The 19,741-nt window shown below is 43.5% G+C and overlaps 1 protein-coding gene across 2 annotated transcripts in view; it reads right to left on the bottom strand.

Moving 5' to 3' along the window:
- LOC123504483 (gamma-2-syntrophin-like) overlaps positions 1–19,741 on the bottom strand; it is a 378,342-nt gene that overhangs the window by 235,083 nt on the left and 123,518 nt on the right. Inside the window, exon 3 of one of the 2 annotated variants that reach the window (XM_045255017.1) lies at positions 18,233–18,307. The exons of the other annotated variant lie outside the window; for it this stretch is intronic. Coding sequence (XP_045110952.1) covers positions 18,233–18,307 — 75 coding nt within the window. The remainder of the gene's footprint in view (positions 1–18,232; positions 18,308–19,741) is intronic. 2 annotated transcript variants of the gene reach the window in all.

Here is a 19,741-nt window from a genome sequence, read left to right as displayed (position 1 = left end):
TTTCTCGTCTCCTCTTTCTCTTTTTTCATTCTCTAAATTCCTTTCCTTCTATTTCCCTCTTTCTTTTCCTTCTCCTTATCATTATTTTCTTCTTCCCTTTTTATCTCCATTTACTCCTCCTCTCCCTTTATTTTAGTCTCCATCTCTTTTTTTCCTCCTCCTCCTCCTCCTCCTCTTCTTATTTTCCTTCTTGTTATCTACTTCTTCCATTCTTCTCCTCATTGCCATTATTTTCTTCTTCCCTTTATCTTCATTTACTCTTCTTCTCCCATTATCATAGTCTCCATCTCTTTTTTTCCTCTTCCTCCTCCTCCTCCTCCTCCTCCTCTTCTCCTTCTTGTTATCTACTTCTCCCTTTCCCTCTAATCCTTTTTCCGTTCCTATCTCTACCTTTACCTAAGACCTTAACCTAATCAAGACTATATCCTCCTCCTCCTCCTCCTCCTCCTCCTCCTCCTCTTCCTCCTCTTCAATTGAGTCTCTCTTTCTCTCTCCTCTGATATCGTTTCAATTTTCAGATACGGTTTTTTTTTCGTTTTCTTTTTTCTTTCTTTCTTTTTTTTCATTCTCTTCACACTCTTCTATCTCTCGTCTTCGTTCTCCTCCTTTTTCTCGTCTTCGCTGTTTATCGCCTCCTCCTCCTCGTCCTCCGTCTTCCAATTACTAGGAATATCACGCTTCCTGATAAAAGGCCGCTATAACTCAAATCTCTCTCTCTCTCTCTCTCTCTCTCTCTCTCTCTCTCTCTCTTGCTTTTATTTTCTTCCCTAACCACTTCCTGCAGTTCTTAGTTTTTTTACTCATTTTTTTCTCTTTTTTTTCTTGCCACTTCCTCTCTCCTATTATGGTCACCGGTTTCTTCCTCCCCTGCGGTATTTCCTTCTCCCTTTTATCTTTATCTGTCTCTTTCTCTTTTTTTTCCTTCTTATAATGTCTCGGTCTTTAATTCGTTTTCCTTTGCTCTATTTTTCTTAATTTTTTTTTGGTGTTGCTGTTTTACTCTGTCTCTGTCTGTCTGTCTGTCTGTCTCTCTGTCTTACGTGCTTCATTATGCAAGGGAAGGGAAAGTAACCTCATATCTCATATTCTTTCCTCGTCTTTCTTAATTTCTTTACACATTCCTCCCATGTGGTAGTCTGCCCCTTATCAGCTGCCTTCTTCCCTCCTTCTCCACGTCCCCTCCTTCTCCACACGTCTCTTCTTTCCTTAATTCCTTTTCTACATTTCCACATTCGTTTCTTTCACATTTTTAATCCACCTTCTTAATTTTTTGAGATATTCCTGCTTTTCTCTCTCTCTGATGTTGCTTCTCCTCCTTCTCCTCCTCCTGCCTTCTCTCTCTCTCTCTGATGTTGCTCCTTCTTCTTCTTCTCTTCGTCGTCCTCCTCCTCCTTCTCGTTTTCTTTTTCAATTCTTTTACTAATTTTCCTTTTTTTTTCCTTTTTATTCTTTTTCTTTTTGTCTTTCCTCGATTTCCATTTCAATTTTTCTCTTGATATTCTTTTGTCTTCATTTTTTCCTTCTTTTTCTTTTTCATTTTATTTTCATTTCCTCTTTCTTTCTCCTCTTATTGCTGTTAATTTTTTTTCTGCTTCCTGTTCTTCTTGTTCTTCCTTTCTTTTGTTTCTTCCTTTTCTTTCTTGTTCTTGTTGTTGTTTTTTCTTCTTCGTTTCAGTTTTCTCTTTCTTTTCAATCTTATTTTCTTTTCCTTTTTTCATTTTCCTCTTTTGCTGTTCTTTTAATCCATTCTGTTCTTATTCTTCATTTCTTTCATTTTTCTTTTCTTCTTTTTTTCTTCTTTTCTTCTTGGCTTTTGTTTTCCTATCCTTTGTAATTCTTTCTGTTGCCTTTTTGTGGTTTTCTTATCATCATTCGCTGTTCTTTCTTTCACTTCTTTCTTTTCATTTCGTTATTGTTATCGTTGTCGTTGTCCTTATCCTCGTCCTCCTCCTCTCCTTACTTTCTCCACTCCTCCTCCTCCTCTTCCTCTTCCTCCTCCTCCTTACCTTCTCCACTCCTTCTTGCTCTCAATTTGCATTTTTCTTTTTATTAATCTTATCCTCTCACTTGTCTTCCGCTTCTTTAATTTCATATGTCATTTTCATTAAGTTATTTCGTATTGCATTTTTCATACTTGTTTTTCATTTTCTCTTTCCTTTCATTTTTTTTCTGTAAGTTCTTTTTCTCTTCCATTTTCTCTGAGTTTTGCTTAATTTTCTCATCGTTTCTCTTCTTGCTTTAATATTTCCTTTCGTCTATTTTGGTTATTCTTATCTTCACTTTTTTTCTGCCTTTTTTCATTCGTGTCTATTTTTTTTTTCTTCTTCTTATCATTATCTTCTGTCTTCCTTCATTTCCCTTCCCTAATTCACAGCTTCCCTTTACATTTCATTATCCTCGTTCCCTCTCCTCCCTTCTGCATCTTTTACTCGTCTTTCCTATTCTTATCTCTCATAATTTCTCCTCTTTTACTATTATATCTCACAGTGTACCCTTCCTTAATTCACTGCGTCTCCTTATATTTGCTCTATTTCTTCCTTTCCTTTAATTTTTTTTCATTCCAATTCTTCTCTTTTACTTCAATAATTCGTTCAGTCTCCGTCACATTATTTCCTATTTCACAGCTCCTTTATATTTTTTCTTCTTATCATCTTGTGTTCCTTCATTTCCCTTCCTAATTCACAGCTTCCCTTTACATTTCATTATCCTCTTTCCTTCCCTCCTTTCTGCATCTTTTACTCGTCTTTCCTCTTCTTATCTCTCATCATTCCTCCTCTTTACTATCGTATATCACAGTATGTTCTTCCTTAACTCACTGCATCTAGTTCTTCCTTTTCTCTCATGTTCTTTTTCTTTTTTTCATTCCAAGTCTTCTCTTTTACTTCCATAATTCATTCAGTTTCCGTGACTTCCTTTCCTATTTCGCAGCTCCTCTTTGTTTTTCATTACCGTGTTTCTTTCACGTCATCTATATTTTTTACCCTCATACCTTTTACTTTATGGGATCTATCCTCACTTTTTTCCTCTACGTAACTCTAGTTTCCCTTCCGATTTACAGCGGCTTATGTATGAGGGAACTTTTTTAATACTTTCCTGTCCTGTAATCATCCTTCTTACCATCCTCTCTTCTTGCCCTCCTCCTCTTGCTCCTGCTCTTGCTCTTCCTCCACCTCGTTCATCAGTGCCCTTCACCCCGTCAGCCTCAGGAGGGGACCAGTACTGGGAAGCTTGGTGGTGGAGTACAGCTGAGGGCAATCAATACTCGTACACCTTCCTCGATTCCAATTCACTCCATCCCTCCAGCACCTTTCGTCCCACAACCCTCGTTCCCTCCCTTTACAGCCCACCTTCTCTTTCCCCACCAAAGTCTATGATTTTTTCCCTATTTTTTCATGTCCTGTTGCTTTTTTTATTAATCTTGTGTCTCTCTCTCTCTCTCTCTCTCTCTCTCTCTCTCTCTCTCTCTCTCTCTCTCTCTCCACAGCCTTCCTTCTCTCCAACTACAGACTGTCTATGATGCAGTTCTGTTTTTTTTTTAGTTTTTTTTTCTCTCGTTCTCCCTCCCTTCGTTCTTCAATTTTTTCTTTCTATATATTTTTCACCATAACTCCTTCTTTATCTCTTCTCTCTCTCTCTCTCCTTCTCTTTCAGTCTGTTCTTCTATTCCTTTCCTTTTCATCCGTATACTTTCCACCTTCCCTTCTTCTTTTATCTCCTCTTGCTCTCTTTCTTCCTCAGTTTGTTCTTCTATTCTTTTCCTATCTACTTTCATCTTTCCTGTCTTCCTTCCTGGCTACCTTCCCTTCCTTTGATTCATTACACCCTTCTTCCTTTCACAGTCCTCCTTTACCTTTCATCTCTATCTCCTTCCCTTCCTTTCTTGCTTTGGGTAACTGCCTCGTTTTCCTTCCTCCTCTATTAGTGTTCTCAACCTATCATCTCTAGCAACATCTCTTCCATCATTTCTCTCTGACCTCCTTCTTACTTTGAGTTCTCAGCGGCCTTCCTCTCAGCCCTTCTTCACTAACTACCTACCTTTCTTCCTTCCTGACCTACTTCCTCTCCTCCAGTGCCTCTCCAAGGTCCATTTCTTCTCCTCTACTCAGCCACAATCATAGCTCTTCACGTTGACTTGCTTCGGGACGCCAGTTGATCGTATTTCTTGAGTTTCGAATCTCTATCACAGTCCTACTCCCTTTCTCTCCTCTCCTTTTCTTCTTTTTCATTACCTTACTCTGTCGTCACTTGGTACACGCTTAGTTCAGGTTTGTTGGCATATTCAGTTAACTAAAGTGCTTTCGCTCCCTCCAGTAACTGCTCGTGACGGTAACGGAGGGTTTTTTTCCTTTATGCAGTAAGTTGTGGGGCTTGCAAGGGCGGTTACTGTAAATCATGACCATGCGAGCCTGCTGAAGGATCGCATGAACCCGTTAACGAGGCCGCCACACCCAAGGAAGGCTAATAGAGGTACGCTGGTCCTCTGAGGCTTCCCAATTAGAGGCTTGCTCGAGGCGGGAGGGAAAAAGGAAAGAAGGAAGAAAGGACCAAGAGGAGGGAAAGGACGAGAGGAGGAGGTGGAGGAGGTGCAGAAGGAGGAAAGAAAGGAGGCAGGACAATAAGGTAAAGAGGATGGGATGGTAGAAGGAACAAGATAAGGAGCAAGGGACGATGGGGAGGTAAGAGTTAAGGTGGAAGGGCAGGCGGATAGGCAGGTGGAAAGATGGGAAGGTAGGAAGGTTGGCCTGGTGACGCTGTGAGCTCATTTTCTTTTCCTGACAGACACATTCATCCATTTCTTATTCCGGTTATTGGCACCTCTTTCCACCATTCTGCACGGGTTTTTTTTTTCCTTTTTTTTCTATCTATTTTTTTTTCTTCATTCGCGCAGTTCCGGAAATGTTCGACACCATGAGAAGAGCGATTTTAATTTCCTTTTGTTCGCTGAAACGGACCCAAACGTTTTCTTCCTTCATTTCAAGTTCAAAAGTTCACACATACGCACACACACATCACTGTCCCCATTCCTCCACACACACACGCACTCACTCTCTCTCTCTCTCTCTCTCTCTCTCTCTCTCTCTCTGTGTGTGTGTGTGTGTGTGTGTGTGTGTGTGTGTGTGTGTGTGTGTGTGTGTGTGTGTGTGTGTAGTGTAAAGGCTGCGGTGCGGAGTGAATAATAGTAAGTGAGTCGCGGCGTCACAGTGGAGGCGATGGTCCAGCACACACAGCCGTACAGGTGTTAGTGTGTCAGGTGAGCAGCGAGGACAAAACTTGAGCGTTTGCTTTACTGAGGTCGTTACCGGTGTGGGATTCGCTGGGAAGGATGAGTGTATGTACCGAGCTGTAGTGAGAGGGCGATAACACTGTCAGCTGGGTACTCTCACTTCCTCTCACTCTCTCTCCTCTCGTTTGTACGTGTGTGTGTACCCGTCACCTGCCACTCAAATGTGAAGCGTGCAACGCCCAGCATAGCAAATGGAGTGGTTATTAATGAGAGGCAGTATAGCTGTTATTATTGCTGCTGCTGCTGTTACTGCTGCTGCTGTTATTATCATTATTGTTGTTGTTGTTGTTATTACTGCAGCTGTTGTTGTTGTTGTTGCAGTAATAGCAATACTACTTCTTCTACTACTACTACTACTACTACTACTACTGTTATTGCTACTGGTGTTGCTATCATTACTATAATACTGCAGTAGTTGTAGTAGAAGTAGTAGTAGTAGTAGTAGTAGTAGTAGTAGTAGTAGTAGTAGTAGCAGTAGTAGTAGCAGTAGTAGTAGCAGTAGTAGTAGCAGTAGTAGTAGCAGTAGCAGTAGCAGTAGCAGTAGCAGTAGCAACAGCAGTAACAGCAACAGCAGTAGTAACAACAGTAAAAACAGTAGCAGCGGGAGCAGCAGCAGCAGCAATAGATGCTGTTGTTGTAGATGCTGTTAGATGATGTAATAGTAGCAGCAGTCACGTCAATAAAAGCAACAGTCCCAGCAGTCGTGGAAACAATAGGAGTAGCACTGGTGATGGTGGTGAGGAAGGTAGTGGTAGAAGTGGTGGTGGTGGTGGTGTGGGGACGGTAGACCCTAGCGGAGGCTGCAGCGGATATTGGGTGCTGGTGAAGAAAAGCGTAATATTTCTACCTTTCTACTTCCAAAACGTCCAGAAAAGACTAACAGTTATCATTTCCCGCAGACCGTAAACACACAACCCGAAGACAGAACGTTACAAGAAGAGCACTCTACATGGAATTCACCACGTCTGTCCCGTCACTATAGTCTGTCTACTCTAAAACTTGGGTCTCTGTTTGAATGGAGAGGAATGCGTGGTTGTCAGATCATGAGGCAAACCGTATGCTGTCCCTGTGATTAAGAGAAAACAAGTATCATTCACATACAATATTTTTGAGCCCAGGAGCTATTTTAGAGTACACAGACCACAATAGGGGGAGGTGAGCGCCGAGGTGAGTGGGAGAGAAGAAAGAACTGCAGAAATACCATTAGTCATTACGGTGAATGCAAGCAGAGCAGGTTAATTCAGGCGAGATGAAGTGCTATGTCAACGAAAGTGTAGTGCCGTAACTCAAAAGCAGCATTCCCCCATGTTAACATTTAATATTCACGGTACATGGTTTCTGCTGGTGGTGGTGGTGGTGGTGGTGGTGGTGGTACAGCCTCGCGTGCTAGACAAAACTCGCACTGCTAATATTGAGGTTCTCTGTGATAGTTGAGCAATATAACGATGAAATTTGAGCCGCGAATCAATACTGCATTTCTGTACTCGTAAGTGGTGCTCCGTGTGTGTGTGTGTGTGTGTGTGTGTGTGTGTGTGTGTGTGTGTGTGTGTGTGTGTGTGTGTGTGTGTGTGTGTGTGTGTGTGTGTGTGTGTGTGTGTGTGAAGCTGTGAGGCAATTTTGACATCATAAACGGAAAAAAATGCAACGATATATATGAACATCAAGATTAAAAATGGAAGCTTATTTATGGAGGCAAAAAAATGTCTTTAAGGTGAATGAAATCGTGGAGCGCATTTAAAAAAAAGGGGGAAAAAAATGTTAGGAAACTCATTTGGAGAGAAGGAGAAAAGAAGGAGGAAGAGAAAAATGAAGATAAAAAAGACGGCGACGAGATTGAAAAAGGCGTAAGAGGAGGAGGCGTAGGAGGAGGAGGAAGAAAGGGAGGAGAAAGTGAAGGAGATGGAGGAGGAGGAGCAGGAGGAGAAATTAAGCAAAGGAGAAGAAATTAAGGAGATGGCGACAACGAGATTGAATAAAACGAGGAGGGAAAGGCAGAAGATGATCAAGATAGTAGAAAAAAAAGGTAAGACTGTAATAAAGAGGAGGAGGAGGAGGAGGAGGAGGAGGAGGAGGAGGAGGAGGAGGAGGAGGAGAAGGAGGAAAAAAGAGATAAGAAAAAAAAGACGATGACTACAAGAACAAAAGCGAAAAAGAAAAGAGAGAAAAGAAAGAAGAACGACACGAAGATTGAAAAAGAAAAAGAAGAAAAAAAACGAAGGAGATAAAGAAGATCGAGAAGACCAAGAAGACGAAGAAGAAAAAAGACAAGAAGACGAGGAGAAGGAGGAGGAGGAAAAGGAGGAGGAAGAAGAAGAAGAGGACCAGAGGGAGTAAAAAAGAGACATTTTATCTTACAACTCTGAAGAAAACATTTTACCGGATACACGCCCATGCACCGCGCCAACCGAGTCGATATAGTGGCGACAGGAAATATACAGGGCCAGCTTCCGTGGGCGGGGATGCAACTGTCCCTGACGCGGCGACGAGGGGCTCTGGGAGGACGTGAAGAGGAAGGGAAGCAGGGTAAACCAAAGGAACATGAAGAAAAAAGAGGAGAGAGAGAGAGAGAGAGAGAGAGAGAGAGAGAGAGAGAGAGAGAGAGAGAGAGAGAGAGAGAGAGAGAGAGAGAGAGAGAGAGTGTGGGCGTGAACTAAGAAAGAGTGTGAATAGCATGGATGAAAAGAAAAGAGGAGGAGGAGGAGGAGGAGGAGGAGGAGGAGGAGGAGGAGGAGGAGGAGGAGGAGGAGGAGGAGGAGGAGGAGGAGGAGGAGGAGGAGGAGGAGGAAGAGGAGGAGGAGGAGAAGGAGGAGGATGAAGAGGAGGATGAAGAGAAGGAAGAGGAGGAGGACGACGCTGAAGAGGAGAAGGAGGAGGAGGACGACGCTGAAGAGGAGAGGAGGAGGAGGAGGAGGAAGAAAAAGAGGAGGATAGGAAAGATGGTGGTCTGTCTATCGATATGCAAATAATGTTTGAGTATGAAAAGCGTTCAGAAAATGGAGAGGTGGTTTCCGTATAAACATGTAGATTACGTGGCGCGCTACACAAAGGTAAATACGAGATGAAGACCACCACACGGGAGGCGTCGGTGTAAGCATGGGATTCAGTACGCACACAATCTGACACACATACACGCATACACACAGAAACACGCACACACACACACACATGCAAGTCAAACAGTGCACGTGGTCGAATCTATAAGAGGCAAGAGAACACAGGGCAATAAAATGTAAAGTCATGATAATACGAAACTTCTGGCACTGCACGTGGTCACACACACACACACACACACACACACACACACACACACACACACACACACACACACACAAAGGAGAGTAATCGCAAACCTGGAGGGAGTGAAGTGACATGTTGATGGCTTTCCTTGACAAGATAAACACACACATTCAGCTGACATTAACTTGAGCACCTTGAATAGCAATCAAGCACCTGGAAGCAAGCATATCAATGGGAAACAAAACACTATACACAGCTGGAGGAAAGGCCACTGCTGTGTAAGGGTGACGAATGAAGCTCCAGGGAACACAGATTAGACAGTGTTGTTTGGCGGACTACATAATTAAAGGGCATTACCAGCTTTAATACATTGTCAGAATACTACTTAACGTCCCTTCAAGAGGATTTTACCCTTATGCTCGTTTCCCTCTTATGGATCCCCTGAGAGAGCTTTATTCCGGCTTCTCTCAGTCGCCTTCCTTGCAAAATATGATTATGTACACGCGTTCTCCTTAAGTGCATATAAGTCTCTGGTGGTGTCCTTTTTACAGCGGTGGTTATCAGCTGTAAACGGAATAAATTAGCGAGGATGCTGTAAAAAGGGTAAAATCCCAACACATTTCCTTGAATACCGCATTTACATTCTCTTTCAGACACTCCAGTACAAAACTTGTGATGTACCCAGAATACTTTATATTTCTCGTGAATTTCCTCAACCCTTTCAGCTCCAGGATGCGTTTTTACCTTGGGATTTGTGTACGATTAGACTATTTTATTGACATTAGGAAGGTGTTTTAGAGGTCAGAAGATTACTGGGCAAAGTCTTCACTAATTTAATCCCCAACATGAGTTTTTGAAGCTGTATAAAATCGCCAAATAGTAAGCAGAGTGAATATGAAAACGCGTCATGGTACTGAAAGGGTTAATAGTATTTTTCTGCACCGTGTTCGCCTCTCAGTCATCTGTCTACCATTAATCACAGTCAGCCTCCACAGCGCCTCCGCCATGCTTACTGGTAACACGCATGACCACGCCACGCCCCACCTGGCACCATGATACCATTACTTACACATCTCTGGCTAATTCGAGTCTTCACGAACTTGCCGAAGTAACACCTGAAGCAGACCACGCGTAGCTAATCGCCTTGGCATTTGCTTCCATCGCAAGGCAAATACATGCGGGTAAACATAGATGGACAAAGATTACGATAACTTTTAGCTACTGTGTAAAGAATCGTAAATTTTTTGTACGTATATAATAATAATTGATTAAATTTATTCAGAAGTCAACTTGTCTATCTTTCCATTTTCATTCCCATTTCCATTCCCAGCGCCGATATGATACTACAGCCTTCGTTATCCTCAGGCCGCTAAACTCCCTCCAATTATTTATTTAATCCTGATAATCATCTCCACAAAAAAGGGAACCACCAACTTCTTAGGTAAACATTGCATCACGGGCAGCACGCGATGAGGATGAAAATTTAATGAAAGAACAATATTTCAATAAGAAGAAACTATTTTCATATTACTTGAAGGTCTAAGAAAGTTGTAAGAGATGTATTTTGAGAATTGGTCCTTATTGAAATATAACTGGTACAATATTATTACAAGATTTAGGTCAGTACTCAACTAAGATCCTGAGGCGAGTGGCTCCGTCGGCAGTGATGTGAGTTTGGTGAAGTTTCAGTCAATGAGTAAAGCCCAGAGGCTGCCTCACCTTGCCCCTCGAAACACTGCCACGAGCCTCAGTGTGTTGGAGACGTGCAGGTGAGTACAGTGTGAGTGTTGGTACAAGTGTGAACAATTTGTTGGGGAGTAGTACACAGATACAAGTATAGCTAAAGATGTGTTAGAATATTGGGTAAACAGTACCCAACGTTGTGCTGGAACAGAACATGTTCATTCTGCAAAATTCTCCCAGCAGCACAACACTGTGCAGCCAGCCTAGCTCATCCATCCACCGCCTGCCAGCCTGGACAGGAATGGACTGCCCACATGCCCATACCTTCCTTTCAACCAACACTGGACCGAAACCCACGACATGAACCAGACATGGGACAAAGGGTCCTGAATCACCCTTTAAGACATGTGGGCCGCCGCCGGCACTCCGCAGACCCAGAGCGGTGACTAAATCAGCCACACAACCCATTCCTTCACGGGCTCACAAGGCCTCAAGTTGGCAAACACGCCCGTGTAACGTGCAATTTAGGCCCAACAAGATCCACTGTGACATAATTCCTCGCACAACAGTTCCCATTACCTCCCTGCCAGGCCTCCTCCCCCGTCCTCTCGCTCTTCCCGGTGTGATGAGCGAGGGAGGGTGGGAGGGAGGGAGATGAGGGGAGGCCTGCTCGATTTTGTTTCACATTACGACACAGTTTTGTAGCAAGGCTCTCAAGGAGCTCTTCAGATCAAGCCCATTCAGCAGCTGATCAAGGACACTTGCCTATTTTCACCAAGGACTCATTTTCCAAAGATAAACACGATTGGATCACTGGGAAAGAAGCAGGAATGCGAATCTCTTCACCCGGCGAGCTCGCTCTTGCTACTGATCAGTGTGGTGGGCGCGCCAACATTGGAATGCGAATGTTGCCCCGGACGGCACATGCGCCACACTTCCCAAAATGTATCGGATGGAGGAAACATTTCCCTTCGTTTTGGGTGTTCTGCACGCCACGCCCTTCACCCCCTCACATATCTCTGATAGAATAATCACGGCCAAGGTTGAGGCCTTCACCGTGCCGAGGAAAAGTGGGAAGATATTTCTTGCCAGGATTGATTGATGAATATTCACGCTGCAGCCATGTGGGGGTTGGAGTTCCGAGCCTCTCCCAGCGCCGCCCCTCCTGCTGACTGCACACCCTGGACAAATAACACAGTCTTGTTCCGGAGCCCCTTTGATGGACAGATTATACATCAGTCTCGTTACCTTCTCATGAATTCTTACTTATAAATCCCACAGAGGTGACAGGGAAGTCTGGAAACTCATCTCGCGCCTGAACCAAAGAAAACGGGTGCAATAGGAAGGGAGACTCGGTATGAATGGGAGCACCCTGCGTCAGAGAAAACGGCCCAGCAGCACACACTAAAGTAACTCATTAAAACCTCCAATCACCGCAATAAACAACATAAGGTGAAGTATGTGATCGAAAATGTTAATCTTATGTTGATAAAGAATCCCTGTTAACACTGAAAGTAAAATTACATCTGATTTTTTATCCATCACATTATATTAGATAAAGATATATACATACTCTGAAAACAATAAAACACGTATGTAATGAGCATAGAAATCAAGATGCACCAGCCCACTCCCGCTGCACCACTCATGGGATTGGCAGCACCACATGCTCTCCTAAAACACACCACGAACACTCATTCCTAGAGGCGGACACACCAAGCACACTGCAACTTACACGGGAAGTATCGAAGCGTCCACTCGTCTTACTCACACATTCATTCAGTCGATCAGTCAGTCGGTCGGTGAATATTTCTCTCTCTCTCTCTCTCTCTCTCTCTCTCTCTCTCTCTCTCTCTCTCTCTCTCTCTCTCTCTCTCTCTCTCTTTGCGGCGCCATTTAATCAACCAGCCATTCCGATGTTCATAAAAACTTTACTTTCGTGGAACCTTTTGGCGGTTAACAAACATCTCAATTAAGACACCATCAAAACACTGATATTAACATTAGATCAAAATATGGATGCACACACAGTAATGAAGGAAAAAGCTCATTACCAGCAATTGTGTGCTTTGAATTCAACACGATTTAACGATTTTCCTTTATACATTACAAACTCACCACAATAAGAGGCAAATAGAGCGTCTGAGCATGGCAGTGTGAGACAAGCCTTACCCTTCCCATGGTGCGAGTAAATTGCAGCCGCCATCTACCAGTGACCGTCCTCATTATATTGGAAGCTGAAATCTCTCCCTCTCTGCCAACATACACATCGCCTGACGGGACGCGGGAGTGTGCAGCAGGGGGATGGAGATGCAGTTAAGGAGACACTTTACAACTACAAACAAATACCAACTTCTCATGGCACCACTATTTGAGCTTAGGAAATACACAAAACATGACAATGAAGTGATAGTGTTGATGGAACTCCCTCCCTGCATCTGTATTTCCAAATTCATACTACTTGTTTTCTTTTAAGAGGGAGGTATCGAGGCATTTGCTCCCCAATTTCGGCTGACGCTTTTCCACCTTTTAGAGAGCCAACACTCAAGTGGGCCTTTTTTTATCTTTTCTGTTTTTTGCCCTTGGTCGGTCTCTTCCTACGTAAAAAAAAAAAGTTGAGGAAGCAATCTACAATACCAAATACAGTTCCTGGTTTCCACATTTAGAACAAAAGATTGCAGAGCCTCGCTAAAACGTCTTTCTGTATGAGACATTAACACATTCAAGGACCTGCCCGTTGCACCTGAATACTTCCCCAACCGTAAAGGAACACACAGGTGAACAAAGACACGTGTTATAGAGAAAACCACAAAGGACAGAACCCAAACATTACCTGTAATTAATTATACTCTTCAAACCCAACGCTTGGATGATAAAGTAAATAATGTGGAGAGAGAGAGAGAGAGAGAGAGAGAGAGAGAGAGAGAGAGAGAGAGAGAGAGAGAGAGAGAGAGAGAGAGAGAGAGAGAGAGAGAGAGAGAGAGAGAGAGAGAGAGAGAGAGAGAGAGAGAGAGAGAGTAATATATGTATGTGTGTCTCAAGCCAACTCGCTGGCCGCCTGGGGTGCTGCAGTGCGACAAGCTTGACAGTTCATGATTTTGAGAGGGACACGCTGTTCAGTGACGCCACGTAGCCAAGGACAGAGAGGGCCAGCCACGGGGGAAGAGTGAGGTCACGGAGACAACCCACTCATCTACGTAATAGTAAATTCTGTGTGTTGGGAATGCTTTGAGTTGAATGTAAGAGAATTTCAATCGTTTATTCACTGTTGTTGTCAGCCAGGATTGTTAACCTCATACGATAAATAGGGATTAAAAGGTGATTTTAGTAACTGCAAAAGGTTTAGTGACACAATATGAGAAGAAAATACAAGAAAAAATGGTTAAAAGTTAAGTCACTAGGTATATGATGAGATTATATACGTAGATCCAGCGTCCTCCAACGATTAAAAAAGACTGAATAATTTTTCTTTTCATTTGCACACACAACGCCACTGCAGCATCCGAGAGTTCCAAGACTGAAATTTTTTTTTCTATACATTTTGTCACTATTACTGGGTCGCACCTCAGCTACACACACACACACACACACACACACACACACACACACACACACACACGCTAAATCTAGGACACTAAGATATATTTTTTGGATGGAAGTGAGAGGGAGGCAGAGTGAGGAGGTGATTTTCAACACGCCTGTCTTTCCTTCACTCTCTAATTATGTCACGTAGAGGACCAACCGCTGCTTTCTAGTCTTTCTCACTTAATCATGTAAATAAGAAACCTCGAAGAAATGGATGAATATTGACTAAAGATTGTTAGCCAGAGAGCCATTTTATGATTTGAATTAAAAGGTATACTAATGAATATCCAATCAGTAAAGAGGATCAGTGTCACTTCACTAATGGCACTTCCCACACCAGCACGCCCCCACGCACTACATACAGAGACATGACACCCTCTAATGTTGTGGGGGAACTTTATGTTAATAAGATTAATAAGAGTAAAAAGTCAATCAAATCTCTTTTAAATATTAGCAATACATGGATACACATGGATGAAAGCTGTCTGCAGTTCGGAGTGCCATAGGTATACACTTCTCTTGTTATGTATGACTTTAATTTTCAGCAAGTGACTGCAAAACTCCACGCGCATTGTACACCCTAGTTCAGTAATCGACACTCGATATTTAATTTCGATGCCCTGCACTCGGAGATAGAAGTGTCATTCCACGATATTAGGTACAGCATTTCTACGGGACTTACCAAACAAATTTCAAAGACTTTATCACGTAAAACAATGAATGATATTGGTTATGTCCCATTTATTTCGCTGACAACTCATATGCTAGATTTGGTCTTTAAGCGGACTGACAAACAGAACATCTACTGCTCACACATCTCTGTTGGTGATCATTACACTTCATTCCACATACTTAACTAAGAACTTAACGCAGGTGGCAAGGTACATCTGCACTATAATCAAATAAAGCTGAGCAATATGAAAGGAAGCGCCAACTTGGACCGTGATGCGATGCGCGTTTTCCCTCTCAAGGAGTCTATCACATGGGAAAAAGAAGAGGTATGCACGCGAAGGACTTCCCAGGACAAAGGAAGCCAAACACCTCCGCTATTCCAGCCAGCCATGGAGAGCGTCGCTACGAGATAAGAGATGCAACAAGAATGTGGATGACACTTCCAGTAAGTCAGGAAACGCAACATCAGTAACGCCAACCTGAGTAAACCGTACAAAGCCTCGAAAAACCTTTTGCCACAATATTTTTCACGAAGTTTGCGTAGCTCACACAAACACTTATCTCTGAGACGTGTGTGGCAAAACTCCATCTACAAACTCCAGAAACCAACATTAGTTTTGACACTTACGGAGAAACGATTTATGCATTAAGACATTGAAAGTAATAAAAACAATAAGATAACTCCGCCAATAAACCATAAAACCTCCCATGTGCACCCACGTAAGGTATATCATGGAACATCTCAAGATCGCCCAATGTTCCGCTGCTCCAGGTGTTTAATATGCAGGAAGGAAGGCAGAGGCGAGGGTAAGCCATTACATGCATTGCAATTAAAGGTAACAAAATCATAACATTGCTTCACCATTTCTTCATGGTAATAGAGTACGATTACCATGAGAGAGAGAGAGAGAGAGAGAGAGAGAGAGAGAGAGAGAGAGAGAGAGAGAGAGAGAGAGAGAGAGAGAGAGAGAGAGAGAGAGAGAGAGAGAGAGAGAGAGACGGAGGCAGAAAGACACCAGGCAGAGACATAGTAAAAAGACCTAAAAGCTAAGAACTCGTTAAATAAAATAAATAATAATAATATTGCAGAAAATATGAGCAAAAGAAATAAATGTGAGGTTAAAGTCAGTTGCTGAAAGAACAACTGGGAAGAAAAGCATGGCAGAGATCTCCATTAACTTTACTTCCAAGTCTGATACAATACTTCCTCCAAAGGTGAAGTGTGCCCTTGTTCTTTAAAGACACGTCAAATAATACAAGGTCACTATTGGGGCATCATCCACTGCTGGAGATAAAGAGAAGAAATACAAAGGCCTACTTCATGTGGGCTAATTTCATTCACTTCACACAGAAACACGTTATGGAATACACAATCATGTCCCCCCTCCCTCTCTCCCATTCCCCGCCCTCTCTCTCTCTCTCTCTCTCTCTCTCTCTCTCTCTCTCTCTCACACACACATACACATGAAAACCCACATACACACTCACACACCAAAATACACAGACACACACACAAACAAACACACACACACACACACACACACACACACACACACGCGCGCGCGCCTCAGGGCTCCGGGTCCTTTTGGTCCGCAGCGTCGTCTGGCTTGATACATCCGGAAATTTGATACAAATGGAGTCATAATAGAGCAAATGTTTCGCAGGACTCGGGACTGTTGCGCCGCTGAGCAGGATATTGTGACCCGGGTTGTGACGCTCGGAGAAAATAATGAATTCTCTGAATCCATAGACAGGCCACAACAGTACCTGAAGCAGCAGTATATTCCAGATGTTCCAGTGACATAGAATAGTCAAATGTGAATTACTTTGTATTAGTAAAGTAAGCAAAAATGTCTAATAATTTTTCTCAGCACAAACGGAAAGAAGTCACATAAAACAGGAAAAGTCTGCGGAAGCAGCCTGCCATGTTTCATTACCCACGCCCCAGTGCCAGGAGTGCGGGACGGCCTGCGGGCCAGGGCCTAACACTACACCTTCAAATCTTCATAGCAGACACTTGTCTGGCGTATTTGTTACTGGAAATATGGAAACACATTTTTTATGCAAAGGTAGATAAACTACGCAGCAGAGCGCCGCCTGTCGTGTGTGTCTACCGTGGGCGGAGGGCACGGCAGACATGGGACAAAGACGGCGCCTTACACCCAAATCCCGACAGCCGACCAGCCAGGGAGGCGCCTCTACCACTCAGCGTCGCGCCGCCCCTCTGTGGCATCCTGGCCAAGACGCCACTCTTGGCTGCCTCATGCATTATATTTGATAACGCCCACAACGTTCTTTCGTGTCTTACAAGCACCTGCAGCATCAACAGCAGCTGCTCCATCTATTGATGCTGTAGTGGAAAGCAACTCAGAAATAATAATAAAGTTTCACTTTTATTACTAATTAACTAATTAACTAATCTTATTTCAAATTATACCAGAGGAAATTACATCTAGCACAAATCATAAGCTCTCAGGCAGAACGTCTCTCTCCCTCTCTCTCTCTCTCTCTCTCTCTCTCTCTCTCTCTCTCTCTCTCTCTCTCGTCTAAAAACCAAGCCAATTAAGAAATATATAAAAGAAGTGCAGTGCTCAGCCTTCTAACGGGAATACATGAGGATGACTTTGAAGGGTCACGAGGCAATGTTTCGTCACGTGTCTGCCGTAATGCCGCGGGAAGCAACACTATTTCCATAATGCCTCATCACTATTGCTCATCAAATCACCAGACTATATACAAAAAAAAAATCTGAAAAGAACTTGACGAATCTATACATGGTCGCGAAGCAGGCGGTCGATACTCACTTGTCTCACTACCATTCAACACTTGTCTTGGCTGATGCGGCGGCGGCGGCTGTGTAGATAAGTAGCTGCTGCCGCCACCGCTACGTATAGACCATCTCAATAGGGAACCAATCTAACAAAGGGTCAATACCAATGCTGTTCCTTTTATAGGCAAGCTTATCACTAAGAGAATTTAAATTTTATTTACATTCCATGCTGGATGCAGGACCCGACAACCAAGGTGTGGCTTAAGAGACAAACTGATCGGACCTCCATCAATACACACTACGGTAAGATGCACTACACGAGCTAAACTGCGGCTAGGTACAAAAGGTGAGTGTCTCTTCAGGGGGAACGTGAGGGAGAGTGGAATTTTTTTTTTTTTTAATATACTGGTGCAGGGGTCACGTGGTACAGAGGAGGGGCGGATCGAGTGCTCTTGGGCGGGGAAAGGGTGAAAGTTGGCGGGAAGATCGGGCCGAGATTAAAGGATTGGAGGAGGAAGAGGAGGAAGAGGAAGAAGAGGAGGAGGAGGAGGAGGAGGAGGAAACGCGGATGCTACGGTTCAAATGACAGGAAAAAGGTTTACGTATATGGACGAGTGGGGAGTTTGAATACTGGGGACTGGTAAGGGGAGGGCGGGGGGCAACAGGACACGGGGTCAAGGCCTCTGGTGAGAGAGAGAGAGAGAGAGAGAGAGAGAGAGAGAGAGAGAGAGAGAGAGAGAGAGAGAGAGAGAGAGAGAGAGAGAGAATTTATGTGGATGCGAAGAGGAGAGGCTAGGGAGAGGGAGAGAAAGAGAGAGAAAGAGCGGGAGGAGGGAGTGAGGGCGGGGCTAGCACGGCTCTCATTGACTCCTGACGGCACTACAGAAAACGGGTGTGTTCGGGGCGGCCACAACAGTCTGCAGGGTTGTCTCTAGCCACTACCTCGTCTCTAGGCGCCTCGTCTACCTCTACTATCAGAAAGAATCGTCCATCAACCTCACCTTTCCTTTCGGGTTGACAACGACCAAGCTTGCACAAGGCAGTGGCTTGCCCCCCGGAATGTTCAGCCTCTTGGGCTTGAAAAAGAAAACGGTGGCTTGTGTTAGTGGTGGTTTGAGGGCAGACTAAACATTATAGCATGCCACGGACATCTTACGTCATGACGGGACTATACCATTAATTGCCCAACAGTACTTACATTATTTACTAGATATTATTTAGCATTATTTACTGATAGCTATTGTGTCCATCATTTACTGGAATTAAGCTCGTTTTAACCTCAATCAGTTTACTAATTACCTCGGTCTTAATCAGTATTCATTAACAAAAGAAAACAATGCTTTGTACACAACATTTGCACACACACACACACACACACACACACACACACACACACACACACACACACACACACACACACACACACACACACACTGGTGGTAGTGCCTCAATACCACGTCCAATGAAGGGCTGGCCAGTGGACGGTCAGTTAATAAGAAAGGCCAGCGTGTGGTCGGTGAATGGCTGGCCCTGAGGCACGACACTAGGCCTTTAGAAAATATTGAATATAAAGATAAATATAGCAGGTGGATCTCATCACTCCCGGCCATCAGTGTGGACTTCGCCAGGGTGACCACGCCCACCACCACAAAGCCTTCAGGCACAAAGCAATTCAGGTGATGGAGTGCGGTCTAAAGTTTAGCATGCTGCAGATTATAATGCACATTAACTAACTGGTTTATTATAGAAGAGAAAAGTTTCATTTTACAAAACAATGACTTTAAAGGACAAAGCGATTAGCATATTAAAAATTATATCTAGGTGAGTTAGCAGAGAGCGTTGGTGTGACAGTGAATCCCAGGTGTGTGGGTGAGGCCTCCAGGGACAGGTGGCGCCTCCAAGCTTCCCACAGGACTTCACAGGCAGAACAAGAGTAAGTGACAACATATACGACACTCCTTGCTGTTGTACTTAGAGTGAAAACATCAACATGGTACTCTACTTAACTGAACTTAAACTCAAACTGCAATTAACCATTACACACACACACACACACACACACACACACACACACACACACACACACACACACACACACACACACACACACACACACACACACACACAGAGTCTCCTTTATGTGCATAGTGATAGTAATGAGACACCGCTTCTCTTTTCAACCATTAGATACATAAACTTATTTTCACTGTGCAAAGATTATGAGATTAGAAGAGAACATTAATATGTGCGTAGTTCTCAGTCAAAGAATAGTGCTTCTCTTTAGAAAATAAGCATCATTCGAGCAGCTCATGCAGTCTTTGTCTCGGCAAGATGTTGATTTATTGGGAGGTTCATGTCAGTTTTCACCTTCCCTACCTTATTCGTCCTGTACGTCAGTCTTGAGGAGCACACCAACACATATCGATGACAAAAGGACAAAAGGTAATAATAAAACTAGGAGCCTTATTCCACATGTGGCTCACTTGATGTTCTCTACAGTGCGCAGAGAA

Source organism: Portunus trituberculatus, chromosome 16, assembly GCF_017591435.1.
Source record: "Portunus trituberculatus isolate SZX2019 chromosome 16, ASM1759143v1, whole genome shotgun sequence".
Lineage (NCBI taxonomy): Eukaryota > Metazoa > Arthropoda > Malacostraca > Decapoda > Portunidae > Portunus > Portunus trituberculatus.
The sequence above is the reverse complement of the archived record's forward strand: the minus strand, read 5'-3'. Positions and strand labels throughout refer to the sequence as shown.